Genomic DNA, 25155 nt, shown 5'->3' on the forward strand with positions numbered 1-25155 from the left:
ATATACTGATTCATGACTTCAAGAGCTGATTGAGACACAGCCTGGTGGGCATTCTGGAGCAATATAGCTGCCGTCACATCATCCAGGTGGATGCTGCACATTGGTGGTGGTTGAGATGAATCCCCCTTTTATATGTAAAGCACTTTGAGTACTGTAGAAAAAAAAAGCGCTATATAAATGTAACAAATTATTTTCGTCGCAGTGACAACTTTTGTACCGTTTTTCTGAAAGTGTAGGTTTAATTTTCACAAAACACTTTATTTAACTATTGCATAGTCTGCAGTATATACACAACTCATAATAAAATAAAATAACTATAAGATTTTGGGCTGCCGAATTAAATGTTTTTCCATAAAAATTAAGAATTACAGTCCTTTCAAATGTACCACTAGGGTCCATTAAGGTACAACCTACTGTTATATAAATGAAATGAATATTTTATGATATCTCATATGAATTCTACAAACACATGCCAATTCACACTTCCAAAAACATCCAACACGTCCAAAAATGTAAACAAATACAACAAAACGTCAAGCTAACATATGAATATCACCTTTTGAACAAATAAACATCAAGTGAACATATAAAAAAGTAAATAAAAGATAACTCTCATAACCCCGATAGTATTTATATATATAAATATACATGTATCTCTCTCAGGGGTTTTTCTCCTCCTAGGAGTTTTCCTCCTGGACTAGCCAGGAGGGTTTTCCCCTATGGGTTTTTTCATCCCTTGGAGAGTCCGCCACATTGGCTTAACTTAATACTTTACTGTATACATTACATTATTACTATGCTTGCTTTTCTATGCTTTTCCCTACATCTATTAATGTAAATCTGCTTTGAAACAATTAACAATTGTGAAAAGCGCTATATAAATATAATTGAATTGAACCCTCATATTTCATAGTCCTGAATCATTACAACTGTTGAAAATAACACAAAGTCTGGTGCTATTACAGAATCAAAGATTTGCAAGCATTTACTTGCACATGAAGTACTGATGATATCAAATAGGCTATTAGTTAATGTATTGCTGTATTTTTCTCCTCTTTCTCGTCTTTTATTTAATCTGAGCATAAGTCAAATCATCAGATCCAGAAACAACACCTGAAAAAAACAAATGAATGGAAAAGACTAAAATGAGTTTGAATCATTCAATAGTTCAATTTATTCCTAAACACTGAATGATGCTTACAGATGCTGTTTTCACTTTCATAGTTTCATATATTAGTTCATCTCACCTTTATCTCCACTCGTCTTCACTTTAGAGTAAACAGTGTCATCACCTTCCCTGGTATTTCCTAAACAAAGCCAGGCGTATTTTTTAGGAGGTTGGGAAACTTCTTAAAAGCAACCTAACATTTCCAGTTCTTTTTTATAAACAGCTCTGGATACGTTTGTATAATCATGAATAATGGAAATTAAAAAGTCATTTGAAAACTTTCTTTACCTTTCTTCTTTTTTGTCTTCACTTCTTTCTTAGGTTTCAATTCAATATCAGCATAGGTGATATCAGCTGCTTCACTTACAGTGTCTACAATGAAGAATTAAGAAATTGATTCCCACTTTGGGGAAAATCTGTCTATATCTATATCTATGTGTGTGTGTGTGTGTGTGTGTGTGTGTGTGTGTGTGTGTGTGTGTGTGTGTGTGTGTGTGTGTGGTCCGAGGTGGTGTGAAAGAGTGGAGGCGTTGCATAATTTGCATATTCATCTATATGCGTATACTAAATAAGACAAGTGTGTGGAGTTATACATTTCATAAAAAAGCCTGTATTAAAAAAATAATGTCTTTTTTAAAAGTCAACAAGCACTTGCTATTGCGAACATCAAGGGGAAGACAGATTTTCCATAGGCAGGGGCAGCATAACTAAAAGACCTGGCACCCATGGTAGTAAGTCGAATCCGAGGTAGCAAAAGAGAAGTTGAAGATGAAGATCTAAGTGCATGTGAAGGAGTGTAAACATGAAGTTGAGTAAGATATTGTGGTGCAAGATTATGAAGTGGCTTATAAATGAGTACATTAGCAAGATTTAAAATTCTACTCTATACTTTACTGGAAGCCAGTGTAATTGCTGAAGAACCGGAGAAATGTGAGCAGTATAAAGTGTTCTAGAGAGAACACGAGCTGCAGAATTTAGAACTATTTGAAGTTTATGCAGCAATTTGGAAGGAATACCTGTGAGAAGAGCATTGCAGTAGTCTATACATGAAGTGAATAGTTCGTAAATTAGAACTGGAGTATTATTACTTAAAAGAAAGAGACAAAGGAGGTTAATATTACGCAGAAGTAAGTATGCAATCTGTATGATATTATTAATTTGTGCTTCAAGGATAGCGGCTATCCATGATGACACCCAAACTTTTAACCTAAAAGGAAGGACAGATTGCGGTGTCAATGGTGAGAGAGAAACAGTTCTACACTGCAAAAAATGATGTGTTAATTTTTGACACATTGTGTGTGTCATGCCATTTAAGGTGTTATTTCATTTTAAAATAAATGAAAGGGCCAACACAAGCTGTGATAAAAACAGTGATGGGAGTAACGCATTACAAAGTAATTCCGTTACTGTAATTCCACTACTTTTAGCTGTAATGAACCTGTAACGAAGTATTTTTTTAAATCAAGTAACGCAGTTACAATTACTGAAATTTAAATGAGTTGGTTACTCATGTTACTCTATTTTGTGATAAATTAACACTTGCAGACAAGACATTTCTGATCCAATGTCGCAGGACCACGGTGGGCGGCACAATGAATAATAACACAGAAGGTGTGTTAGTATAGGGACAACACATTTGTAGAGCAGTTTGTCCGTTTAGGGCTGGGGTGCTTGATTAGAGTTGGACCTGAACTCTGCAGGATAGTCGATCCCCAGGAGCAGGCCTGCGTTCCACTCCAGTTTTAGACATGCACTCGCGAACTTCCCTAATCACTTGCCATTGGGGGAATCCCTGTCACCATTTTGAAGTGTGTTCCACTTCGTCAAGTGGACGAGGAAAGTTTATAAGGATAGACCCTCGATTTTGACTGTGCTTTGCACAAAGTAGTTCACACCTGTAAGTTAAAGTGTTCTGCAAGTAGTGGGCTAGCCTGGCTCCGCCCTCCTAAGTTCTTCCACTTAATTTTCATTTCGCGTCAGAAGAACGTCTGGGACTGCTCTGTAGAGTTTCGTTTTCTCTGGCAAAAATCTGCAGGTCCAATCAGCGGGGAGTGGCTAAGAACGCAGACGTTGAGGTCGTGCGCCAGACTGAGTGACATACGTCACAACCAAACGTTAGCGATTGGTTATGGCAGATTCAGAGTGACTCTGGCATATCCAATAGTTTTAAACTTCAACAGAGGACCCTCCTTAACGGAAGTAACGCTTTGCAATGGAGCGTGGCCAGACTCTCTGTACAAATGAAATGAATCTACGAGAGTCTGGTTGCACCAGGCTAGTAGTGGGCACTTATACAATGTAAGCAATGACATACATCCGAGTTAACGAGACTGAGGGAAGTTAGCGAGGGAAGGTCATAAAAAAACTGGGACGCAGCCCCGGATTGGGCACCCCTGGTTTAGGGCCACTGCAGAAACATGACGGTGACTTTCATGTAAGGGAACCCGCGGTGTATGTAGATAAACACGGCTCATCCTCAGGTTCATTAAAGTTCATTTTGTAAGGTCTTTATAGACTGCTGATAATATAGTTATAGTTAATATATTGCATTTCTGTCAAGATATCCTTCTAAAAGTTAAACAATGCACCTTTAAGAGTTTTCACCTCTCAGTATTTAATTTTACTTCTATTTGTGCTTACCTTTGTTCTTGAGTTTATTTTTCTTCAAGTTGACCTGTGAATACTGGACATAACTGAGTCCGGCCTGAGTCACTCCTAAAGGAAAATTACTTACCCTTAAAAACATTTTATGAGATGAGCAACATTAAATGACATCAATAATGTGCATTACCTGTGCTTGTGTCTTTATTATTTGTTACATCAACTGAGTCATAAATATGAGCATCTCCTGTAATGAAGAAATTAAATAATAAAAAGTGTTAAGAGACATATATAAATGCTTTATATGTTATAAAAGAAAGTCTTTACAGAAATATTGATAAACATGTTGATATTGACTGCAAAATAAAGATAATTATACAACAGTTCTTTCTGGTTCTCGAATCTGATTGGCTAAGACCTATGCGATATTGTGCTGATATCGGCACTGTAACCGCTTCACCTTTCATATCATTCCGCCACCTAGTGAATGGAGGTCCTAAACAGGCTCATCTCTGAATGGAAAAACACAGACGCCCTGTTTTGAATCACTCTCCGTTTGTCTCATTAGTTTACTAGCTCATAAATCAGTCTGTGAATCCCCAATCGGAAGTTATTCCATCAAAGATCAGCGCTCTTGGATGTTACTTTACAGTTAATGGGAGAAATGTCTTGTCACATCGTGTGGACGGTTAACACTTGGAAAGAGAAATATAAACACTCGTTTTTTTCTGGAGCTATATTTCTTATCAGAACGCGAAAACACCGTGGAACTGCAGGTAAGCACCGCAGCTTTTAAATGTGGACACTGATCATTTACTTTATCGTGACCTGACTAATAAAACATGTTATGAGATATCGCCACTGATATATTTATAAGCAGCATGCAAAAACATCTCTCTGACACGTTTTATATAGTACTGACAAGAACAAAGTTTAATAATAATAATCGAGTGCTCGTATCACGTTAAGAATAAATGAGAAAGCAATAGTAACGTTATACAAGTAGTTTTATTAACTTTTACCTCGCGCCAAAACAATAACAACACAAAAGACACTAAATATGAATTAAAAAACAAGTAATAGTTTGATCATGACACCAAATACTGCTGATTTGATCTCATTTTGACGATCATAAACAAACAAGGCCAACATTAGAGCCAGGGTATCTCTGTCAGAGATGTAGCCCAGAGAGGGCGGTGGTCAGCGGGGCGAGTGAACACTGATGTCCGCTCATGCTTTGGTTCTCATTCGTACCGAATCTCACTAAGCAAACGTTCAAACAGGCGCTATCTTTACTAATCGACTGCAGATTTAAATATAATACATATACATTCTCGATGGACTAATCTTAAAACTACACTTTGTGACCAAGAAACGGTAATATAAAGTAACGGCTTTTCCATCCATTGAGTTGTTATGAGCTTCAAAGCAGCCGAAAGTTTTACCTGTCATTCTGGCCACCCTCAAATCCGTGGCGGAAGAAGTAGTTCTCAAACAAAGAGGCTTTTAAAATAACTCCGTTGTTGTTTTCTAGTTTTCGTTTTTCAAACGTGTGCCGTCGAACTGTTGTATAAAAGCAATATCGCTCTCGGAGTCGTGTGATATAGCTCTATATCATCACGGCTGTGATTGCCTCCGGCACTCGGCCTGCGGCCTCGTGCCTCTGGCCTAATCACAGCCGTGATGATATAGAGCTATATCACACTCCTACTCGAGCGATATTGCTTAAATATATCATACTCGTATAAATGCATAATGAATGATCATAATAAATGTAGACTGACCAGACTGCAGTGGAGTGTAACCTTCTTCACTTTGTTTCTGCTCTGATGTCTGACTGATGTTCTGCTGTGGACTGACAGCTGAGGGGGACTGAGAGACTTTACCTACAGTAGTCAACACAGTACATATTTAGGACTGTTAACTTTTTAACAAAAAATAAATAAAATACTGACTTTTGATGTAGTGCACACATCTTTGACATAACAAGACACATAACTTCTTCATATTAAATATGGGGTTTGTCATTTCTGTGCCTCTAAACAGGCTATCCTAACACTTCAACAAGACCTGTCATCTTTCATTGTGTGGACAAACATAAAACAAATTGTAGGTACAGTAGTGCCACACCTTGAGCAAAAAGTAGACATGATGCTTATAATATTAAATCTATAAAAATACCAGAATAATATGTGAAGAAAGCTTTTCAAAAATTAGCTGATAAACATTAAATAGCTTGTGTTTATACTGCTGGTGTTCACACTGAAAAAAATGATTCATTGAATTTAATCAATTTTTATAAGGTAAGTGGTTGCAATCAATTTATTTGAGCTACATTTAAACAAAAGTTTTATATTTACCAATTTTATTTTACTTTACTAATCTTTTTGTTTAAATGTAGCTTAAATAAATTGATTGCAACCACTTACCTTAAAAAAATTGATTAAATTCAATGAAGCATTTTTTTCAGTGCATTTGTGATCTGGCATTAAGAAATTAACAAAGTTTAGTTGTATTCAAAGGACCTCTATTATCTTTACTTTTATTATTTACTCAATAACACAGATATTGTGAACAATATAATACTAAGACAACAGAAATGAAGATCAAGATTCAAAACAAAATGTATACACATTCACCAATGACACACAGTGACTTGTAGATATATAGAGAGTTAGCATCACACAATGTCTGATTTGCTTATCACTCAATGTTTCTTTCTGGTCAAACACGCTCTGCCAAGTGACTGACAAGTCTTTGGAGAAATGCTCAGATTGAAAATGTACTTCTGCTTGTCTGAACTAACTACATTATTGCTTTACAATATATCAGTATGAACAAAAAAAAAAACACACCATCAGAGATATCACACACTTCACCATTAAGGTTTGTCTGTGCAAATGTGTCACTGATCACAGTGAATTCCTGTAAGAGCAGAAGATTAATACCTTTTCTGTTTTTGTAGATCCACAGGAGGACCAAGAAAATGATCAAAAACATGATGCTCAGTCCAACACCCACTCCATATATCAGACCACGAGACGCAGAACTTGAAGCTGGAGAAGTAGAGATATGTTCTTTTTATATAACCAGAACATTTGTAAATTATGCAAAAATATTTATACTGCGCTTATTCTTACAGATGATACGTCTAACTGCGATCCAGCTCTTTGGAGACTCTCCTCTCTCTGGATGTTTACAGTAGTAGAAACCCTCATGTGACTTTGAGACTGTAGAGATGATCATCATGTCTCCTGTAGTCTGATTCTGCACCACTGATCCATTTTTATAAAATTCAGCTCTCAGATTAGAGGGTTTTTTATCTCGATATAAACAGCGTAGAGTCAGAGGATCTCCTTCAGTCACCGGATGAACAGGACTGTCCAGAATCACACCATCATCTACACAATAGAAGAAATAACTGATGATAATAAACATTATAAAATATAACAAATTAAACGAGTCAAAAATCTCATAGACTTATTTATTAGAAGAGGCACAATCATTTTAAACTCTCTGAATATCTCTCTTTAAGAATAAAAATGTGTGTTGCAACCCATGTCATCGCACCAGGATTTAGTTTTTATCTCAAGTACAATTTATCATTGAAATGTTACTGAACACAGTTACTGAATTACTTAGAATTACTAAATTGTAACTCACTGTGTACTGAGATATTAACAGGATGAAGTTTCTCTCCAGAATCAGACTGACACCAGTACACTCCAGTATCAGATGATTTGAGAGAACTGATTGTACATGTAAATGTTGTTTCTGTAGATCTGCTGATTGATGATGAACAAGGTTTCAGTTTATCTGTGTATCTTCTCACTGTCCATCCAGTAGAGTTACTGTGATCCTCACAGCTCAAAGAGAGAGATTTAGATGAGAAGTGTTGAGATCTGTCAGGTCTGATGATTAGAGAGACTGAAGGAGAAACATCTGAGAAGAAAATGACAGAAAATCATCTTTTTAAGAGATAAATGAATGAATGATATAAGACATAGAGTGTAAGAGATTGTTGTTGTTTAGTTGTGTGAGATGTACTCACCAGTGATCCACAGTGTTTGTGTGTTACTGTTCTCTGTGTGATAGACTGGATCTCCTCTCTCTGCTCTGCACATATAAACTCCTGTGTGCTTCACAGTCACTGAACTCACTGTGTAGATGCCTTTAGATCCTCCACTGCTGTTTGACACCAGCTCATCTCTATTCACTGTTAAAAGGTCAAAATGTGCAATGCATTATGTTTTTATAATGCAATATTAACAAAGAGAGAAAATAAACTGAGAGAATATTTGGAAATGTTTCCATAATGAAACGCTGTACCACATTTGGAAACACACAACTATGTTAATGTATTTGATATGATTTATTGTTATGATTATTATGGGGCTGTTGAATGCTTTAATCTGATTGTTTAAAAAATGTTGAAACAATAGATTGAAGAGGAAATCTACAGTACAGTATTTATAGCCTGGGTTGTTTATACAACACGGCAGCAGGCGCAAAGTTACTTTTTAATGCAGCCGTAAATAGTCTTCTAAGTAGTTTCATACGCAAGTTTTTTTTTAAAAGAGCAACTTTTGGCATTAAACAATTTAATATCCAAGAAGAATGTTTTATAGGACCAACCTGCTAGGCATCGTTGTCAACGAAGTACATTTAACTTATAAATGGTAAGTGGTATTTATTAAAGGTGACATAGAATGATTGAACGGAGTATTTATCCTTGTTCTGTGATGTGACATGTAGACAAAAAAAATTGTTTGGGTCTGTAATGCCTTAGAAGCTTCCTAAAAACCTCTCTCAGATAGCTCTATTAGGGTGGGGGATTTTAAACAAGTGGTTTTGCACCTATTTGGCTCCCCCTACTGGCTTAACTTGCAATCTCATTACTGAATGGCTGACTTTGCTGCCATTCAAAAAATGTAGCCAATTATTTTAAAGTGGAGGGCAGTTAGATGCCTATGATGTCATAAGCATCAGTTTTTCAGATAGGGCTGTTTTCTGGCTGACATTTCTAAAAGAGGAATTTCTATGAGACTGAGATGTTTAGCATGTCTAGCACTTTTTGTATGTTTGTGAATGTGGGTAGACTACCATTATTCAACAAAGACAAGGTAAAAATATTTTTTCATTCTCTGTCCCCTTTAATATCATATTGTCATTATGCCTATACTGTGGTTGTCACAGTGCCACTAAATTGTGTTGCTTTTCAATATCAATATACAGCTACCGGTTAAGTTGCGTAGCTCTCACTACAGATAAAAGTTGTTTACGTTTGGATTTATGTCGCTCCACATACGTCATCTGGTATAATTGAAACATGCATTTGATAGACATTCGTATCGCCCAAAAACAGCTCTGGGCATTCGTAAACCACGCGAAAATAGGAGAAAATTAGCATGTGGTTCCCATACCACGACTCATTATCTATGAGACTGGTCTGGTGTTAGCCAGGCTACAGTATTTAAGTAAAAACATTACAAAGCCCTGATGCACGTTGAACCGTGCAGCATACAAGCTAGAAGTAAAAATATGAGATTATGTCACCAAATGCAAACTTCTGCCAAACACAGCACACAAAGAGTGAAGCACACATTCACATGATGATATTATTATTATTGTTATAATATTGACAGATTCATTCACACTCTCCTCTCTCATTCACTTTAAACCACAAATGTCCCTTATATCCGAGCTGTGGATTGCAGCTGTAGTCCTTTAGAAATAATTCTTACAAACTAAATGTATGTATGGAAAACGCTTAGGTTACTCACGTAACCCCGGTTCCCTGAAATAATGGGAACGCTGACGCTGTGGGGGAAACTCCTGTTTACTTCGCCATTGATTGGTTATTGTCTGTAAAAATTACAGACCTACAGTATGACGTTCGAACCCGCGAAAGGGACTATGCCCTATAATAGTCCGGAAAAGAGAGCCATCACTTACTTGCATTCGACTGAAGCGCGTAGCCATATGAAGCTTTCTGCGTAGGCGTTTGTAGCACGGCCAGCTACGCAATGCTCGTTCCCATTATTTCAGGGAACGGGGGTTATGTGAGTAACCTAAGCGTTCCCTTTCAATACGGTTCACTTCGAATTGTGTCAGTTGCTGACGCTATGGGGGAACGTAATTGAGTCTAAAAATCAAGGTTTCTGCCAATTTCTATTTTAAATCTTGTTACTACTCCTGTCTACCCGCTGCGTCATGCCTGTATAATATAATGTCTGAAGCTCTCTCAGAGGGCCAATCAGAACAGGGACCAATCAGTGACTAAACATTAACATTATAAAAGCATGCATTTTATTGGTCCACAAAACGTGGAATGTCCATTCCAGTGGACGCAGGGTCTTAAGGGGTTAAAAGCAAGTTGCATACTCAATAATATGATTTTGCATATTGTCAATACAACAACTTAGATATTATTGCATGATATATATTTTGCACAGCTCTAGTGTAAATGAAGATGATAACATAATAATACAGTAATAACACCACATAAATATGATATTACTACAGTATTAACGCTCCCAAATCAACAACTACAATAACTGACTATATGTACAATATAAACAACTCTATCCTGTTTGACCCTTGACAGTATTTGTATTTTAAGTTGTATTTGTTATGAGATGAATGAGATTTTACCTGAGTAAGGACTCGGTACAGTGAACCAGCTGAATGTCCAGCCTGTAGATGAACTTCTAACCTCACACATCAGAGTCACTGAATCTCCTTCAGTCAACCACTGCTGTGGAGAAACACTTAAAACTGTCTGTGGTTTATCTGAAAGTGATCAATCTCTCATGAATAACATGTTACACTTCATCTCTTCACACTAATAATGAAGAACAAACATATAAACTCACATGATGATACAGTCAGTGTAACAGCATCACTCATCTCAGTGTTTTGTTCACGTATCTTTCCTCTACAGGTGTATTTATCACTGTGATAGTATTGAATGTTTTTAATTTTACACTCTTGTGTGTTGCATTGTGTGATTATATTTCTGTTATTTATCTTTACAGTCCAGCTGTATGTCCACTCAGTGTCTCGTGTATCCTGTATGTCACATCTCAGAGTAACAGTTTCTCCTCTGAACAGTTGTTTGTCAGGATCAACACTCACTACAGGTTTAGGGCTCTCTGTGCAAACACAATTTAGTCGTGACATTTTTTGAATAAAACATGCCAACCACAAATACAACTCAAGGTGCACGTATCCAAAAAATAAAACAAATTAAGAATGTACTATACACTTCAGTCAATATAATGAACGTAAATATAAATAGGATTAATGTTTGGTGAAACCTCCCCTTTAAGAGCCCAGTCACACCAAAAGCGTTTATGGCAGTTGCAGGCGCCTTTTTTGAATGACATTCTATGGGCCGAGCGCCTTGCGGTTTTTTGCCGCCTGCCGCACACGCGTTTTTGAAGGAGCGCTGAGAGCGGAGAAGCGCCCGACGTCATTCGCCTCTTTTCATTTTTTTAAAAAAGGCATTGCGTTGCGCCTTGCGTTTGCAAGCGTTTAAAGCGCTTTTGGTGTGACTGGCCCCTAAGGCTTTCAGACAACACTTATTGACAACCTTGTTTTTTCTTTCAGGTTAAAGATGGCATTTACAGTCAGAGCCGGATTAAATAAATGGACTACACTAGGCAGGCTGCATTTTTTGGGCCCCCCCCCCATCGAGGTTATTTATGAATTGAAATCTGAAACTTACCAAAGTTACTAATAAAAGTTAATTCACATTTTACATAGCCTAGTCTTTGGTTACAAATTGGTTGTTTGTATACCAAATTAAGTCATGTGTTGTATATTAACCAGTCTATCAGACAATTTTTTGCTAAATTTATTATTTATACGTCATTACACGGCTCTATTAAATGCTATTAAATTATCCTCACCTTATCCATTGGGAGTGTCCTTGTTAAGGCAGTAGTACAAGTAAATAACCAATAGGTGTCAGTAATCCGCGGGAGAGCTTCGCTGCATATTTCTCTTCAAGATTGAGAATCGCAACGAAATCCTCGTCGAGCAACACGTCCACTGAGGTAAATGTCCTCAAAACACTGGTTATTTATGTTTCAGTTATATGAATTATATAATAACAGTTTTTATATTATGTATAACAGTTTTATCTCAAAGTAATGGTAGTTCTAAAGTCTAATGTATCGTTTCTGAGGCTGCTAGATTTTTCTTTACGCTATTCACGTTTGTGAAGTGAATTTAAAACACAGATTGCTTGCAGTTGACTTAGTTAGCCACTATCCATTGGTTTTGTTATCATGTTTGGTATCTAACGTGATTTTTGTGGGGCTTAAAGAAAAAAAATCTTGACCCCGCTTGTTCTGCCATTGCAGTCATGAATTATTATGCAAGGAACTGGTTTTTTTTTGCCTCGTTATTATACGCAAACATGCCTTATATAACGTAGGGAAATGATCGTTTGTCCTTTATTTATTTATTTTTTGCAGCAACCATGTCTGTGTCCTTAAAGGAACTCTGTCAGGTACAGAGTGGAACGATGAACTTGAAAATCAACCATTCTGATGACTGTCGTCCCCATCCGAGTCACCACCTCAGACAACAACAGTCATAAACTCACAAACACAAATACACTCAGTAATGGGCTTAATAAAGAAATACTTAACTATGATTTTATCTGTGTTAACCTATGATATCAGTTATTGATGTATTTTAAATATTTACGTATTACTAGGCTTATCATACATGCATTGAAGTTTTAAAATGTATCTAATATAATACTGTAATTAAATTAAATGTTTTGGATACCACCATTAAATTATTTTGTGCATGTAAAACACAAGCAGCAATGTTTTTATTGAATTCAATTTTGAATTAAATTGAATGTTTTGCATACCACCATTAAATTATTTTGTGAATGTTAAACACAAGTAAATGTTTTATTTATTGGAGATAAAATGGCTGTTTAATTAATATAATACTTCTGTTTGTTAGGCACTAACAAGTGAAAATAGTTAGGTTTGAGTACATTTATTAAAACTCAATAGCTGTAATGCTTCTGTGCAGAAGGAAGCCCGTGAGCCACGAAGGTAAGTTTGCGAGCAGATTCATTTCCACTTATTAGACAGCAGTCCCAGCCCGCTCATCGTGTTTTGTATTGCATCACTTATAGATCGTAAACCTTAAAATCGAGTTTAGTAAGATGTATACTACAGTCAGCATTGGTTAACTATTGAAGCATCGTCTTTAAGGCTCAATGTGAACGCAGTATTTGTTGAACACTGCTGGCAGCGGCGACGTCTGTGTCCGTACCATTTTATGAATGAGAGCAAGTTCGTATCTCTCTGCTCCCGAGTCATAAAGCTCGTCTTTAATGAAATAATGTTTAATAACTTAAAAAATACGGCGTTTTTTTAATTTCCTGAAAAACAATGGTTTTGGACATACGGGGATCCCGCCCGACAGCTGCGAAATTGTAGATGGGACATTTGTAAAAAAAAAAAAATTCCCCCTCTGTCTGGGCCCCATCAAGCCAATCGGGCCCTAGGCACGTGCCTAGTTTGCCTTTGGGTTAATCCGGCTCTGTTTACAGTGACTGAGATCAATGGCACCTTACAATCCATGTTGTCTCTTACCTTTAACATTTATCCACAGTTCATCACTGTAGTCTGTGTAATAGTCTGGTTTTCCTCTTCCAGCTCTACACCAGTACTGACCTCCATCTGAAACTTTAACACTATTGATTGTGTAAGAGTTTGTTTCTGTTGTCGTCTTCTCAGTGTTTTGTGTGTTTTTGTACCAGTAAAACTTCCATCCAGTAGACTGATCAATGTGACACTTCAGAGTCACTGTGTTATCTGTCAGTACAGATCCTTCACTATCTAATGTGAGTTCAGGTTTTGATCCTGTAAGAAAATAAAACATAGAGTCTCTGTTTACAGTGTAACGCTTCAGTAGTGTCTTTATATCACTGATATCTCCAGTTATTGTACTGATCCTCTGTCTAACACTTCAGTCTCTCAAGTGATAACAGATCTGTCTGGTGTTACACTCACTGCTGTATAAACTAAATGAGGTTATAAATCTCATCACAAAGTTGTTTATATGAAATACAGTGCCAAAAATGTTCTTTTAATTTGAGTTTGATCTTTAAGTTCAAAGGTTAATTTTAGCAGAAGCTTTACTACTTTAGTCGAGTCAATGTCGGATTTACATTAAGGCTCTGCTGTATTCTGATAGCAATTCTTTAGCATGAAATTCATTTACATTTACAATACATCTGTTAACTGTTTGATCTCTAAATGCATTGTAGCTTTTGTAACATTCAACTTTGAATACATTTGTCATTTTAATATTTATATTTCATGATAGTTAAACTTATTGTGCATGAAATGTGGGACAGGTCTGATTTTAATTTCAAGGAATTAACCCAGTTCTGTCATAACTTTAGTTTAATCGAGCTCAGTTTTCTGTCCCTGTGTGTTTTGTCATGTTAAACATTCAATGTGGCATCTTTCCTCTGTCCTCTTTTTATCCCATTATTCGTCAGGCTTGCATTCTTATCTCTCCAATTTAACCCTCAGTCTTGTATTACATTAGTGTGTAAGCTGACTACAGGGTAAGCTGCTTGTCTGGTCTTCTGCTAAAAAGTTATTTCTGCTAGTTTATCCAGTTTTTTTAATTACCTCTAGTTAACTCTGTCTTACCCAGTTTAAAGTAATAGCTCCTCTTTAGTAAGCCGATTCATTCCAGTCTTGTCAGTCAGAGCTACAATGTACTATGTTCTCTCTCTCTCTCTCTTTCTCTCTCTCTTTAGGCGGAAATCCCAGCTCTTGCTGTCCTAATCTTCTCATTTTGATGGATCAATTTGTCACTTAAGACAAGACTACATTGTGGGATTTCAGCAGTGCCTTTGTGAAAACCTAACTCACACTGTACAAGTAAATTGCATGTGATGAATCCCTTAAGCTTACGGTTTAAGTGCTCACACTGTGTGTTTGAAATGAACACGTGAAATTTCAGAAAAAGAAACATGGCATTGGCATACACGGACAGACAGGTGGCTTGGAAGACGTGAGCGATATAATTTATCTATTTTAAAATGCAAACTGAAGGAAAACAACAAATCTCCCTTTGATTAAAGATCTATTTATGTGTTTCTTGTTTGATTTATGGCTTACCATACCAAAGTAACGTGCCACTATGGTTTCATTTTGATTTTGCGCTTGTGGACTAAAGGAAAAACACTTAAGAAGTTTACGGCGATTGATTACCAGTCTGGAGAGGTTAATTGGCTCTTTTTCCCCCTCTACACTGCATAACAAATGACACACAACTTAGCTCAAATTTGGCCGACTCAAAAATAAAGTTGTACAACCCAGAAATCAGCTGAAATTCAGACGAAAAGTGCACAGTATCTGCCCGGTCTTAAGTGTCACAGGATTTTTCTGTCTTTTCAGCGAGTTCTTCCCCTTGGTGGTTACGTCGCCCCCTCTGACTCTCCTGCTACGCGTTGAGAGCTGATCGCTGTTGTAACCCTGTATAATTTAATTAATTAATTATTAAAAGAAAATAGTTTGAGTTTATTAAAATAATAAACTAACCAGATGTGTATAAAAGTGAAAGGAAAAAATTATAAAATCGAAGATAAATGTATGTCAGTGTGATGATTGACATGTCAGTAACCGTCCAATTATGTGAGTGTTCTGTTGAAGTCCCGCCCCACCACGCTAGTTGCTGGATGGGGATCGCCATTTTAGTTCTCTCCGTGTGACTGATGAAACGAGCAGCAGTGTAACTTTGAGTTAAAGTTAAAATCATCAGAGAGGATAAGACCATAAAGGTTTTATGGAATATTTTCTTTGGATTTTTGGTGAGTACACATTTTGATATGTGTAAACTGTCATAAATGTGTTTAAATGTGTACTTATGTTTAAAACTGAGAGAGAATGAAACCGTGTTTCTTTATCTAAATGAAATGCTGATGAGATCGGATGTTTAATATGTTAAAATATGTATATGTGAGTTCTAAATGTTTATATTGTGTTGCTAATGATATTGAAGGAATTGTTTTGTTTGTTTATGTAGCACAATGCTATTTAAACTGTTGAGTTTTTATAAAAATGTAGCAGTAAATGCTGAACAGAATAATATGTGATTGCTGTTGAACTAAAAACAGTTAATTTAATGTGTGTTGTGAACTAAATACTGCCTGTTGCATATGCAGGTCAGGTTTTTTGTGCTACGCTGGAACTGTGTTCGATTCAGCGTGACGATTAATGATGGCGAGCCTCCAGTGAACTGAACGTTGATTGTGAGAGTTGAGTTCAAACCAACACCTGTGGATTTGGTAGGAAAGTTCTAATTTCCTGCTAGTTTTCTTCAATGGAAGTGAGCTTTATTTGAGTAATTGCAAGTTATTCCCTTCCAACGGATTTTGTTTTGTTTTGGAGTTTTTCCGCGATTCAACGAACTTTCGATTCACCGAAGCGAATCTTCTGAACCGATTCTTTTGATCCGAATCTTTTGAACCGAATCCTTGATCCGAATCTTTTGAACGAATTTTTCCATCTGAACTGTTTGAACACACACTTTTCAGAACTGAACTTTTCAGAAATAATCTTTTTGTAACTGATTCAATTAACTGTTCTTTTGAATTGTTATTTTTTCTTGTTAATTGTGATTTTGAGTGAACTGTTCAAGTTACAACTGTGAACTTGTGAATGTTACTTGAATGTGAATGTTACTTGATGGAGTGTCCTAGGAAATTCATATAGCCTAGAGGGTGCACCCACAACAGAATAACTCTTTATTCACTTTACTTCAATTGAACTAAAAGTCTTTAAATACTGTGTTTTGCATCTGAACAAGATTGTGACATTGACTAAGTATTTTATTTAATTTCTTTCAACAATTACCAATTTCTCTAATCATTTATTTAAATACAAACACTTACTTTTATTTAACCAGTGTTGTCTTCATTACATCTCCATAGTCGAACCTATTGGCCTATGATAACCTTAGTAACAAGTGCAATACTATTTGACACATGTGCTACATAAAAAGTGGCGAGCCAGCCAGGAGATGTAATTGATAGTTTTATTGATACTTTACAGTTCAAAAAGAAAAAGTAGTCAACAAAAGAGACATTTAAATCAGTTTAATTGTGTGGCAAGTAAATCAAAATCAAGAACATGGAAATAGTACAGAAGGAAAACATCAAAGTTTTAAATGCTCTTCTAATCAATGGAGCAATTAATACCCTTGAAAGTGAAGAAGTCCTTGACCTTTTAAAATGTCATGGTTCCATCGCAAGGGTGCTTCCCATTAATGATCCTGAGTCCAAATATCATGATCACACCATTGTAGAGTACAAACTTGGATCAGCTATGGAATCAATAAACCCCTTGCTACCCCTTAGCCACACAGTCAAAGAAAACCCAAGTTTAACTTACCAGATAAGAGCCCTGAGTAGTGTCTACTCTTTTGAGGAGAGTTCTGATGCTACATCCTCTTAATTATTCACCTTGAAAACCATTGCTAAGCAAAGTGGAAAATCCTTCAGTGCTTTGTTACGAGAAGAACTCTCTCAGATCTCAAGCTCCTTAGTAGCAGATGAGGTGGATGAGGAGGATGAGCCCGTGCTTGATGAGCTCAATTCTGTCCGAGAAGAGAATGTTCCCAATATCAATGTCCAGAGACCTAGTTCCATACTGAATGTGCCAACACTTGATCAAAATGACTTACCAAGTTCTGAAAAACGGCTGTCAGGTGCTATGAGTCATGTTCAACTCAACCCTGCTGAGGTGCAGAAAGTTATTGTGGAGCATATAGTTAAGAGTGAAGTTGCTGCTGCAATCCCATCCACTGCTGTAGTTAAGCTCCGCCCTTTCTCAGGGAGAATTCCCCAACCCAATAATGAGTTGATTATGACACTTGGCGTTGTAATGTTGAATTACTTTTCGATGATCCTTCTGTGTCTGACTTACAAAGAGTGAGGAGAATTATGGAGAGTCTTTTGCCCCCTGCCACTGATATTGTTAAGTCTTTGGGGTCCCGTGCATCTCCAAGAGCTTACCTCAACATGCTTGATTCAGCTTATGGTGCATCGACGATGGTGATGAATTGTTCTCAAAATTTATGAACACTTTCCAGAATGAAGGCGAGAAAGCATCCAGTTACCTCCAAAGACTTCAAGTTGCTCTTAGCAAGGCAGTCAGGGGAGGTGGAATTAAATCATCTGAAGCCAACCACCATCTTCTACGGCAGTTTTGCAGAGGCTGCTGGGATGACATTCTTATTTCTGAACTTCGCCTCGAAACTAGTAGAGATGACCCTATTGAGTTCCAAGACTTATTACGTTCTCTTAGAACCAGAGAAGACAAAAGTGCACAGAAATTGCTGCGCATGAGAAGCCATATTGGTGTTTCTAAGCCAAAACCGCAGCCATCGCCTAGATCTGCTCATGCTTACAGTCAAGATACTGTCATGTCAAGCAATTCCCCTCATGAGTCAAAGTTGTTGTCTGAGACTGCTGAATTGAAAAAGCAGATTGCTGAGCTAAGGGAACAGTTAACTTCACTGACTCTCCCAAAGCCTAGAAAGACTGTCAAACCCAAGCATAAGACATCACTATCTCCTACCACTTCAGAAATTGCTGCTAAACAACCGCTCAAGTTAGCTGGTCATCCTGTCACGAAATTCAGACCACGTCCTGGCTACTGTTTCAGATGCGGTGAAGATGGCCACATTTCTGTGACTTGTGAAAATACTCCAAACCCCAAGCTAGTTGAAGAGAAAAGAAACAAACTAAGGTTGAAGCAACAAGAGTGGGACAGAGAGAACGGTCATGTTGGTGAAAATTCTTCTTTAAACGCTTAACAGTTCCAGTTGTGGGACAAACTGGAGCTGGTGAACAAAAAGGTGGTCCCTTAAGAAAATTCTCAGGCACACACCACAAATCCCATATTCAACGTCTTGTTGGATCCAAGTGTACCGCACAAGTCAAGATTTCAGGTACCGAATGTCATTGCTTGCTTGACACAGGGTCGCAGGTGACCACAGCTCCTTGGTCCTTTTACCAAGCTTGCTTGACTAATCATCCAATTAAGTCTTTGAATCTTCTGCTTGAAGTCAGTGGTGCCAATGGTCAACCAGTTCCATATAAAGGATATGTAGAAATTCCAATCACTTTCCCAGAGGACATGGTTGGATCTGAGGTTGAAATTTCCACACTTGCTCTAGTTGTTACTGATTTCAACCCTGAAAAACAGTCTCAAGTCCTGATCGGTACAAACACTCTTGATTCTTTGTATGCTGAATGTTCTGACTTGAATCTTCTTGAACACCATTGTCCACGATATGGATACAGTGCTGTGCTTAAAACTCTAAAGTTACGGCATAAACAGTATGCCAATGGATGTCTTGGACTTGTGAGACTACAAAGCAAGCAACCCGTAGTCATTCCAGCACAGCAGACAGTTGCTCTCTGTGGAAGAACAAATGTGGATTGCTTACCCGCCAAAGAATGTGTTCTTCTGGAGCCCCCAACAACTTTCTCACTTCCTGGGGGTGTCCTTCTCCCTAGTGGTGTAATTCAAGTACCATCGTTTCCATCCCAAAAGTTGACCATCCAGCTACGGAATGAGTTGAATCGGGATGTAGTACTGCAGCCAAATGCCGTGGTGGCCGAAGTGTATGCCATTGAGAGTATCATCCCTCAAGAATGTGTGGTGGGATCCGTACCCACGTGTCAGAATCGTTCTAATGCAGCGATTACCTTTAACTTTGGGGACTCCCCATTGTCCCAAGAGTGGAGGGATAAGATCAGTAAGAAGCTCAGTGAGATGTCAGATGTTTTTGCACAACATGACCTTGATTTTGGTCGAACATCTAAAGTCAAGCATCACATCAAGCTTTCTGACGAAACCCCCTTTAAGCAAAGGGCACGTCCTATTCACCCCCATGATCTGGCTGCAGTCAGACGGCACTTGCAAGGCTTAAAAGAGTCAGGAGTTATCAGAGAATCTGAGTCTCCTTTCGCGTCCCCAATTGTAGTCGTACGTAAGAAGAATGGTGACGTAAGACTATGTGTGGATTACAGGAAACTGAATTTACAAACTGTGAAAGATTCCTATGCTTTGCCGAATCTCAATGCACCAAGTACATTCCAACGATTAATGGAAAAGTGTATGGAGAATCTACATCTTTCCGAGGTCTTGGTGTTTCTTGATGATTTGATTGTGTTTTCCCGAACTCTTGAGGAGCATGAGGAGCGTCTCCTAAAAGTGTTAACAAGACTGAGAGAATATGGGTTGAAATTGTCCCCAGAAAAATGCAAATTTTTCCAAACTTCAGTCCGGTACCTAGGCCACATAATATCAGAGACAGGAGTCCAGACAGATCCTGAAAAGATCAGTGCTCTAAAAACCTGGCCAAAACCAAAGAACTTAAAAGAGTTGAGATCATTCCTGGGATTCTCGGGATACTATCGACGGTTCATCTGTGATTACTCCAAGATAGTAAAACCCTTAAATTACTTAACTGCTGGTTATGCCCCACTGAATCGTAAGACCATAAACAGTGAGTTAAAAGGAAATTATCTTAATCTGAAAGAGTCATTTGGGAGCCGATGGACAGCTGCTTGTGATGAAGCATTCAACAAAATTATCTCCAAACTTACCAGTGCACCAGTACTTGGCTTTGCCGACCCGACCTTACCTTACATCCTCCACACAGACGCGAGTACCACGGGTCTTGGCGCCGCATTGTATCAGGAGCAAGGTGGAGAGAAAAAGGTCATAGCTTTCGCCAGTAGAGGTCTTTCAAGAAGTGAGTCTCGATACCCCGCCCATAAGTTGGAGTTTCTTGCTCTAAAGTGGGCAGTGACAGAAAAATTATCTGACTACTTGTACGGCAACCACTTCACTGTCATAACTGACAGTAATCCTCTTACTTATATTCTAACTACTGCGAAGCTTGATGCCATAAGTTATCGTTGGTTGTCAACGTTAGCCTCATTCTCTTTTGATCTGACCTATAGATCGGGAAAACAAAACCAAGATGCTGATGGGCTATCAAGACGTCCCCATGGCGAATTGATCAATGACGGTGTATCACAAAAGGAACAGGAACGAATCAAGCAATTCACTGAAAAACATCTAGGTGGTCGAGTCGTGGATTGTGCAGTTGTTCAAGCTGTGCTCGATAAGCGCATTGTTCAACAAGAGAATGGAGACTATGTTGCTCTAGTGGAGTCCTTGGCAATGGAGCAGGATGCCATCCCTGGTTGTTTTGCTCAAGACCTGACCGAAGATGAGGCTGGAGTACTCAATTTCACTGGTATAGACCTGCAACAAGAACAAAGAGCAGATGTTGTCTTAAGCCAAGTCATCAATCACTTAGAGGAAGGTCAAATGCCATGCAGGGCAGTGAGGTATGAGTGTCCAGACATACCCTTGTTGCTGAGGGAGTGGAACCGCTTAGAATTGAAAGATGGAGTTCTGTACAGGCGACGGCAGTGTGACGATCACACAACTTACCAGTTGGTGCTACCTGTGAAGTTCCGTGCTATGGTGCTAGAGAGTCTGCACGATCAGATGGGCCACATGGGAGTAGACCGTACCCTCGACCTTGTCCGTTCCCGTTTTTATTGGCCAAAGATGAGTGCTGATGTCGAGAGCAAGGTTAAGACCTGTGAACGGTGTGTTAAACGGAAAGCTGTGCCAGAAAAATCTGCACCCTTGGTCAACATCCAGGTTACACGGCCCCTTGAGTTGCTCTGTATAGACTTTCTGTCCATCGAACCAGACCGAAGTAATGTCCAGAATGTACTTGTCATGACGGATCATTACACTAAGTATGCAGTTGCCATACCCACTAACAACCAGAAGGCAAGGACTGTAGCAAAGTGCCTTTGGGACGGATTCATTGTCCATTATGGTTTTCCGGAGAGGATCCTAAGCGATCAAGGCGCTGACTTTGAATCTAAACTCATCAAAGAGCTTTGCGAGATGGCAAAAATTCACAAAGTGCGCACAACTCCTTATCATCCTCGCGGTAATCCCGTAGAGCGCTTCAATAGGACGCTTCTAAACATGCTGGGAACCTTGAAGGAGCAGGATAAGTCACATTGGCACGACTTTGTGAAACCGTTAGTGCATGCCTATAATTGCACAAAAAATGAGGTAACTGGATTTACGCCATACGAACTCATGTTTGGAAGACGACCCAGACTGCCAGTGGATTTAGCCTTTGGGCTACCTGTAGAAAAACCTGTCCACGAGTCACATTCCAAATATGTCCAAAGTCTCAAAGCCCGACTTGAGGAGAGTTACCGAATTGCCACTCAAAATGCTTCAAAGTCTGCAATGAGGAATAAGGAAAGATTCGACAGACGAGTGAAGGAATCAACCCTTGAAGTAGGAGATAAGGTCTTGGTGAGGAACGTACGAATCAGGGGAAAGCATAAACTAGTGGATAAGTGGGAGCCTACTATCCATATAATAGTTGAACGAGTAGGAGACCTGCCAGTTTATAAAGTTCACCCACAGGATAAAGATGCTCCTGTAAGAGTCTTGCACAGGGATCTACTATTACCTTGTGGTTTCCTAAGTACTTCTGAGGAAAGTGTTCCTGATCCAGAAAACATCTCAAAGCCTAAGACACGAAGCCAAAGAAAGAAAGAACTGTTGGATGAGGAACAATTGAATGAAGGACAATCTGATTCAGAGGATGAAATCTGCATATTCAGTAGAATTCCTGCTGGAGAAACCAAGATTACCTATGCCTATGACATTGCAAAGTCAAAAATAAAAAATGAAAGAGAGAAGTACTTACCTCAGGAACCAGACTTACCTCAGGAACCAGACTTACCTCAGGAACCAGACTTACCTCAGGAACCAGACTTACCTCATGAAACTGAATTACCTCAGACTGTGAGCAATCCAGCTATCATTCTTCCACTGAATGAAAGTCTAGGAGAGGTGATGGAAATGAATGAACCTACAGATCCTGAAGTAGAGGAGACTATACCATCAGGAAATGAAGTTGAAGGACTTACCAACTACTTACCACCATATGATCCAGATAGTGATGAGAAAATGGATTTGTCAGAGGAATCCCAGGATCTGGAAGAAAGAACAGAACAAGTTAATGCAAATGCAAGATCCAGTACAGATCATAGCCTAAGACGTTCAAACAGGGTCCCAAAACCTGCAAGAAAATTCCATTACCCACAGTTGGGTAACCCCCTTACCTCAGTAGTCCAAAACTTGTTCCAGTCTTTGAGTGAGGCAGTGGTTAATTCAATGAGTCTTGCAGAATTACCAAAAGTTGATACTGCCTTAATGCTGCCTAAGAGTTAATGAAAGGTCAAGTAAAGGAAAAAAAACGCAAAGAGACTTGCTTACCTTTAAGAGGGGAGGATGTAACCCTGTATAATTTAATTAATTAATTATTAAAAGAAAATAGTTTGAGTTTATTAAAATAATAAACTAACCAGATGTGTATAAAAGTGAAAGGAAAAAATTATAAAATCGAAGATAAATGTATGTCAGTGTGATGATTGACATGTCAGTAACCGTCCAATTATGTGAGTGTTCTGTTGAAGTCCCGCCCCACCATGCTAGTTGCTGGATGGGGATCGCCATTTTAGTTCTCTCTGTGTGACTGATGAAACGAGCAGCAGTGTAACTTTGAGTTAAAGTTAAAATCGTCAGAGAGGATAAGACCATAAAGGTTTTATGGAATATTTTCTTTGGATTTTCGGTGAGTACACATTTTGATATGTGTAAACTGTCATACATGTGTTTAAATGTGTACTTATGTTTGAAACTGAGAGAGAATGAAACCGTGTTTCTTTATCTAAATGAAATGCTGATGAGATCTGATGTTTAATATGTTAAAATATGTATATGTGAGTTCTAAATGTTTATATTGTGTTGCTAATGATATTGAAGGAATTGTTTTGTTTGTTTATGTAGCACAATGCTATTTAAACTGTTGAGTTTTTATAAAAATGTAGCAGTAAATGCTGAACAGAATAATATGTGATTGCTGCTGAACTAAAAACAGTTAATTTAATTTAATGTGTGTTGTGAACTAAATACTGCCTGTTGCATATGCAGGTCAGGTTTTTTGTGCTACGCTGGAACTGTGTTCGATTCAGCGTGACGATTAATGATGGCGAGCCTCCAGTGAACTGAACGTTGATTGTGAGAGTTGAGTTCAAACCAACACCTGTGGATTTGGTAGGAAAGTTCTAATTTCCTGCTAGTTTTCTTCAACGGAAGTGAGCTTTATTTGAGTAATTGCAAGTTATTCCCTTCCAACGGATTTTGTTTTGTTTTGGAGTTTTTCCGCGATTCAACGAACTTTCGATTCACCGAAGCGAATCTTCTGAACCGATTCTTTTGATCCGAATCTTTTGAACCGAACCCTTGATCCGAATCTTTTGAACAAATTTTTCCATCTGAACTGTTTGAACACACACTTTTCAGAACTGAACTTTTCAGAAATAATCTTTTTGTAACTGATTCAATTAACTGTTCTTTTGAGTTGTTATTTTTCTTGTTAATTGTGATTTTGAGTGAACTGTTCAAGTTACAACTGTGAACTTGTGAATGTTACTTGAATGTGAATGTTACTTGATGGAGTGTCCTAGGAAATTCATATAGCCTAGAGGGTGCACCCACAACAGAATAACTCTTTATTCACTTTACTTCAATTGAACTAAAAGTCTTTAAATACTGTGTTTTGCATCTGAACAAGATTGTGACATTGACTAAGTATTTTATTTAATTTCTTTCAACAATTACCAATTTCTCTAATCATTTATTTAAATACAAACACTTACTTTTATTTAACCAGTGTTGTCTTCGTTACATCTCCATAGTCGAACCTATTGGCCTATGATAACCTTAGTAACAAGTGCAATACTATTTGACACATGTGCTACACTGTCATTAATAAACCTGTATTGTGTGCCTGCACTTGAGTCTCATTCCTGACAACTACAGGTTGAAATGAAGTTTGACATAATATAATGTATATTTTTTGGATGATGATGATGATGATGATGAATACAGATAAACAGACTCACCTGATACTGTCAGCGTAACTGTATTACTGATGTGTGAGTATCGTGATTCTCTGGTCTCTGTTCCTTTACAGGTGTATTTACCTGCGTCAGACTCAGTAACAGATCTGATTGTGTAAATCTCTTCATACTGCTGAATGTCTGAATCAGTTTTATTCCAGCTGTACTGCCAGCTGCTGACTCCTTCTCCATTGATGACACATGTGAGAGTGACAGTTTCTCCTCTGAATACAAGCTTATCAGGGTCAACAGACAACAGAGGTGTTGGTCTTTCTGTAGAATGACAACAATTCAC

The 25155-nt window shown here is 38.0% G+C and overlaps 1 protein-coding gene and 2 long non-coding RNA genes across 3 annotated transcripts in view; 2 read left to right on the forward strand and 1 right to left on the reverse strand.

Moving 5' to 3' along the window:
* The window catches only part of LOC141362847 (Fc receptor-like protein 5), a 41502-nt gene continuing 16347 nt past the window's right edge, over window positions 1–25155 (reverse strand). The window contains exons 6-17 of the mRNA XM_073865105.1: window positions 24864–25133; window positions 10424–10561; window positions 7821–7985; window positions 7433–7711; window positions 6919–7170; window positions 6718–6825; window positions 5554–5655; window positions 3960–4016; window positions 3809–3883; window positions 1457–1540; window positions 1248–1307; window positions 1–1113 (exon numbers count right to left, since the gene is read on the reverse strand). Coding sequence (XP_073721206.1) covers window positions 1067–1113; window positions 1248–1307; window positions 1457–1540; window positions 3809–3883; window positions 3960–4016; window positions 5554–5655; window positions 6718–6825; window positions 6919–7170; window positions 7433–7711; window positions 7821–7985; window positions 10424–10561; window positions 24864–25133 — 1637 coding nt within the window. The 3' untranslated portion in view covers window positions 1–1066. The remainder of the gene's footprint in view (window positions 1114–1247; window positions 1308–1456; window positions 1541–3808; window positions 3884–3959; window positions 4017–5553; window positions 5656–6717; window positions 6826–6918; window positions 7171–7432; window positions 7712–7820; window positions 7986–10423; window positions 10562–24863; window positions 25134–25155) is intronic.
* Window positions 15539–16614, forward strand: LOC141362794 (uncharacterized). Its single transcript, XR_012368381.1, has 2 exons — window positions 15539–15635; window positions 15990–16614. It is a non-coding gene; the product is annotated as an uncharacterized lncRNA (long non-coding RNA).
* Window positions 22270–24513, forward strand: LOC141362791 (uncharacterized). Its single transcript, XR_012368377.1, has 2 exons — window positions 22270–23530; window positions 23890–24513. It is a non-coding gene; the product is annotated as an uncharacterized lncRNA (long non-coding RNA).

The sequence above is a fragment of the Misgurnus anguillicaudatus genome, unplaced genomic scaffold, assembly GCF_027580225.2.
Source record: "Misgurnus anguillicaudatus unplaced genomic scaffold, ASM2758022v2 HiC_scaffold_29, whole genome shotgun sequence".
NCBI lineage: Eukaryota > Metazoa > Chordata > Actinopteri > Cypriniformes > Cobitidae > Misgurnus > Misgurnus anguillicaudatus.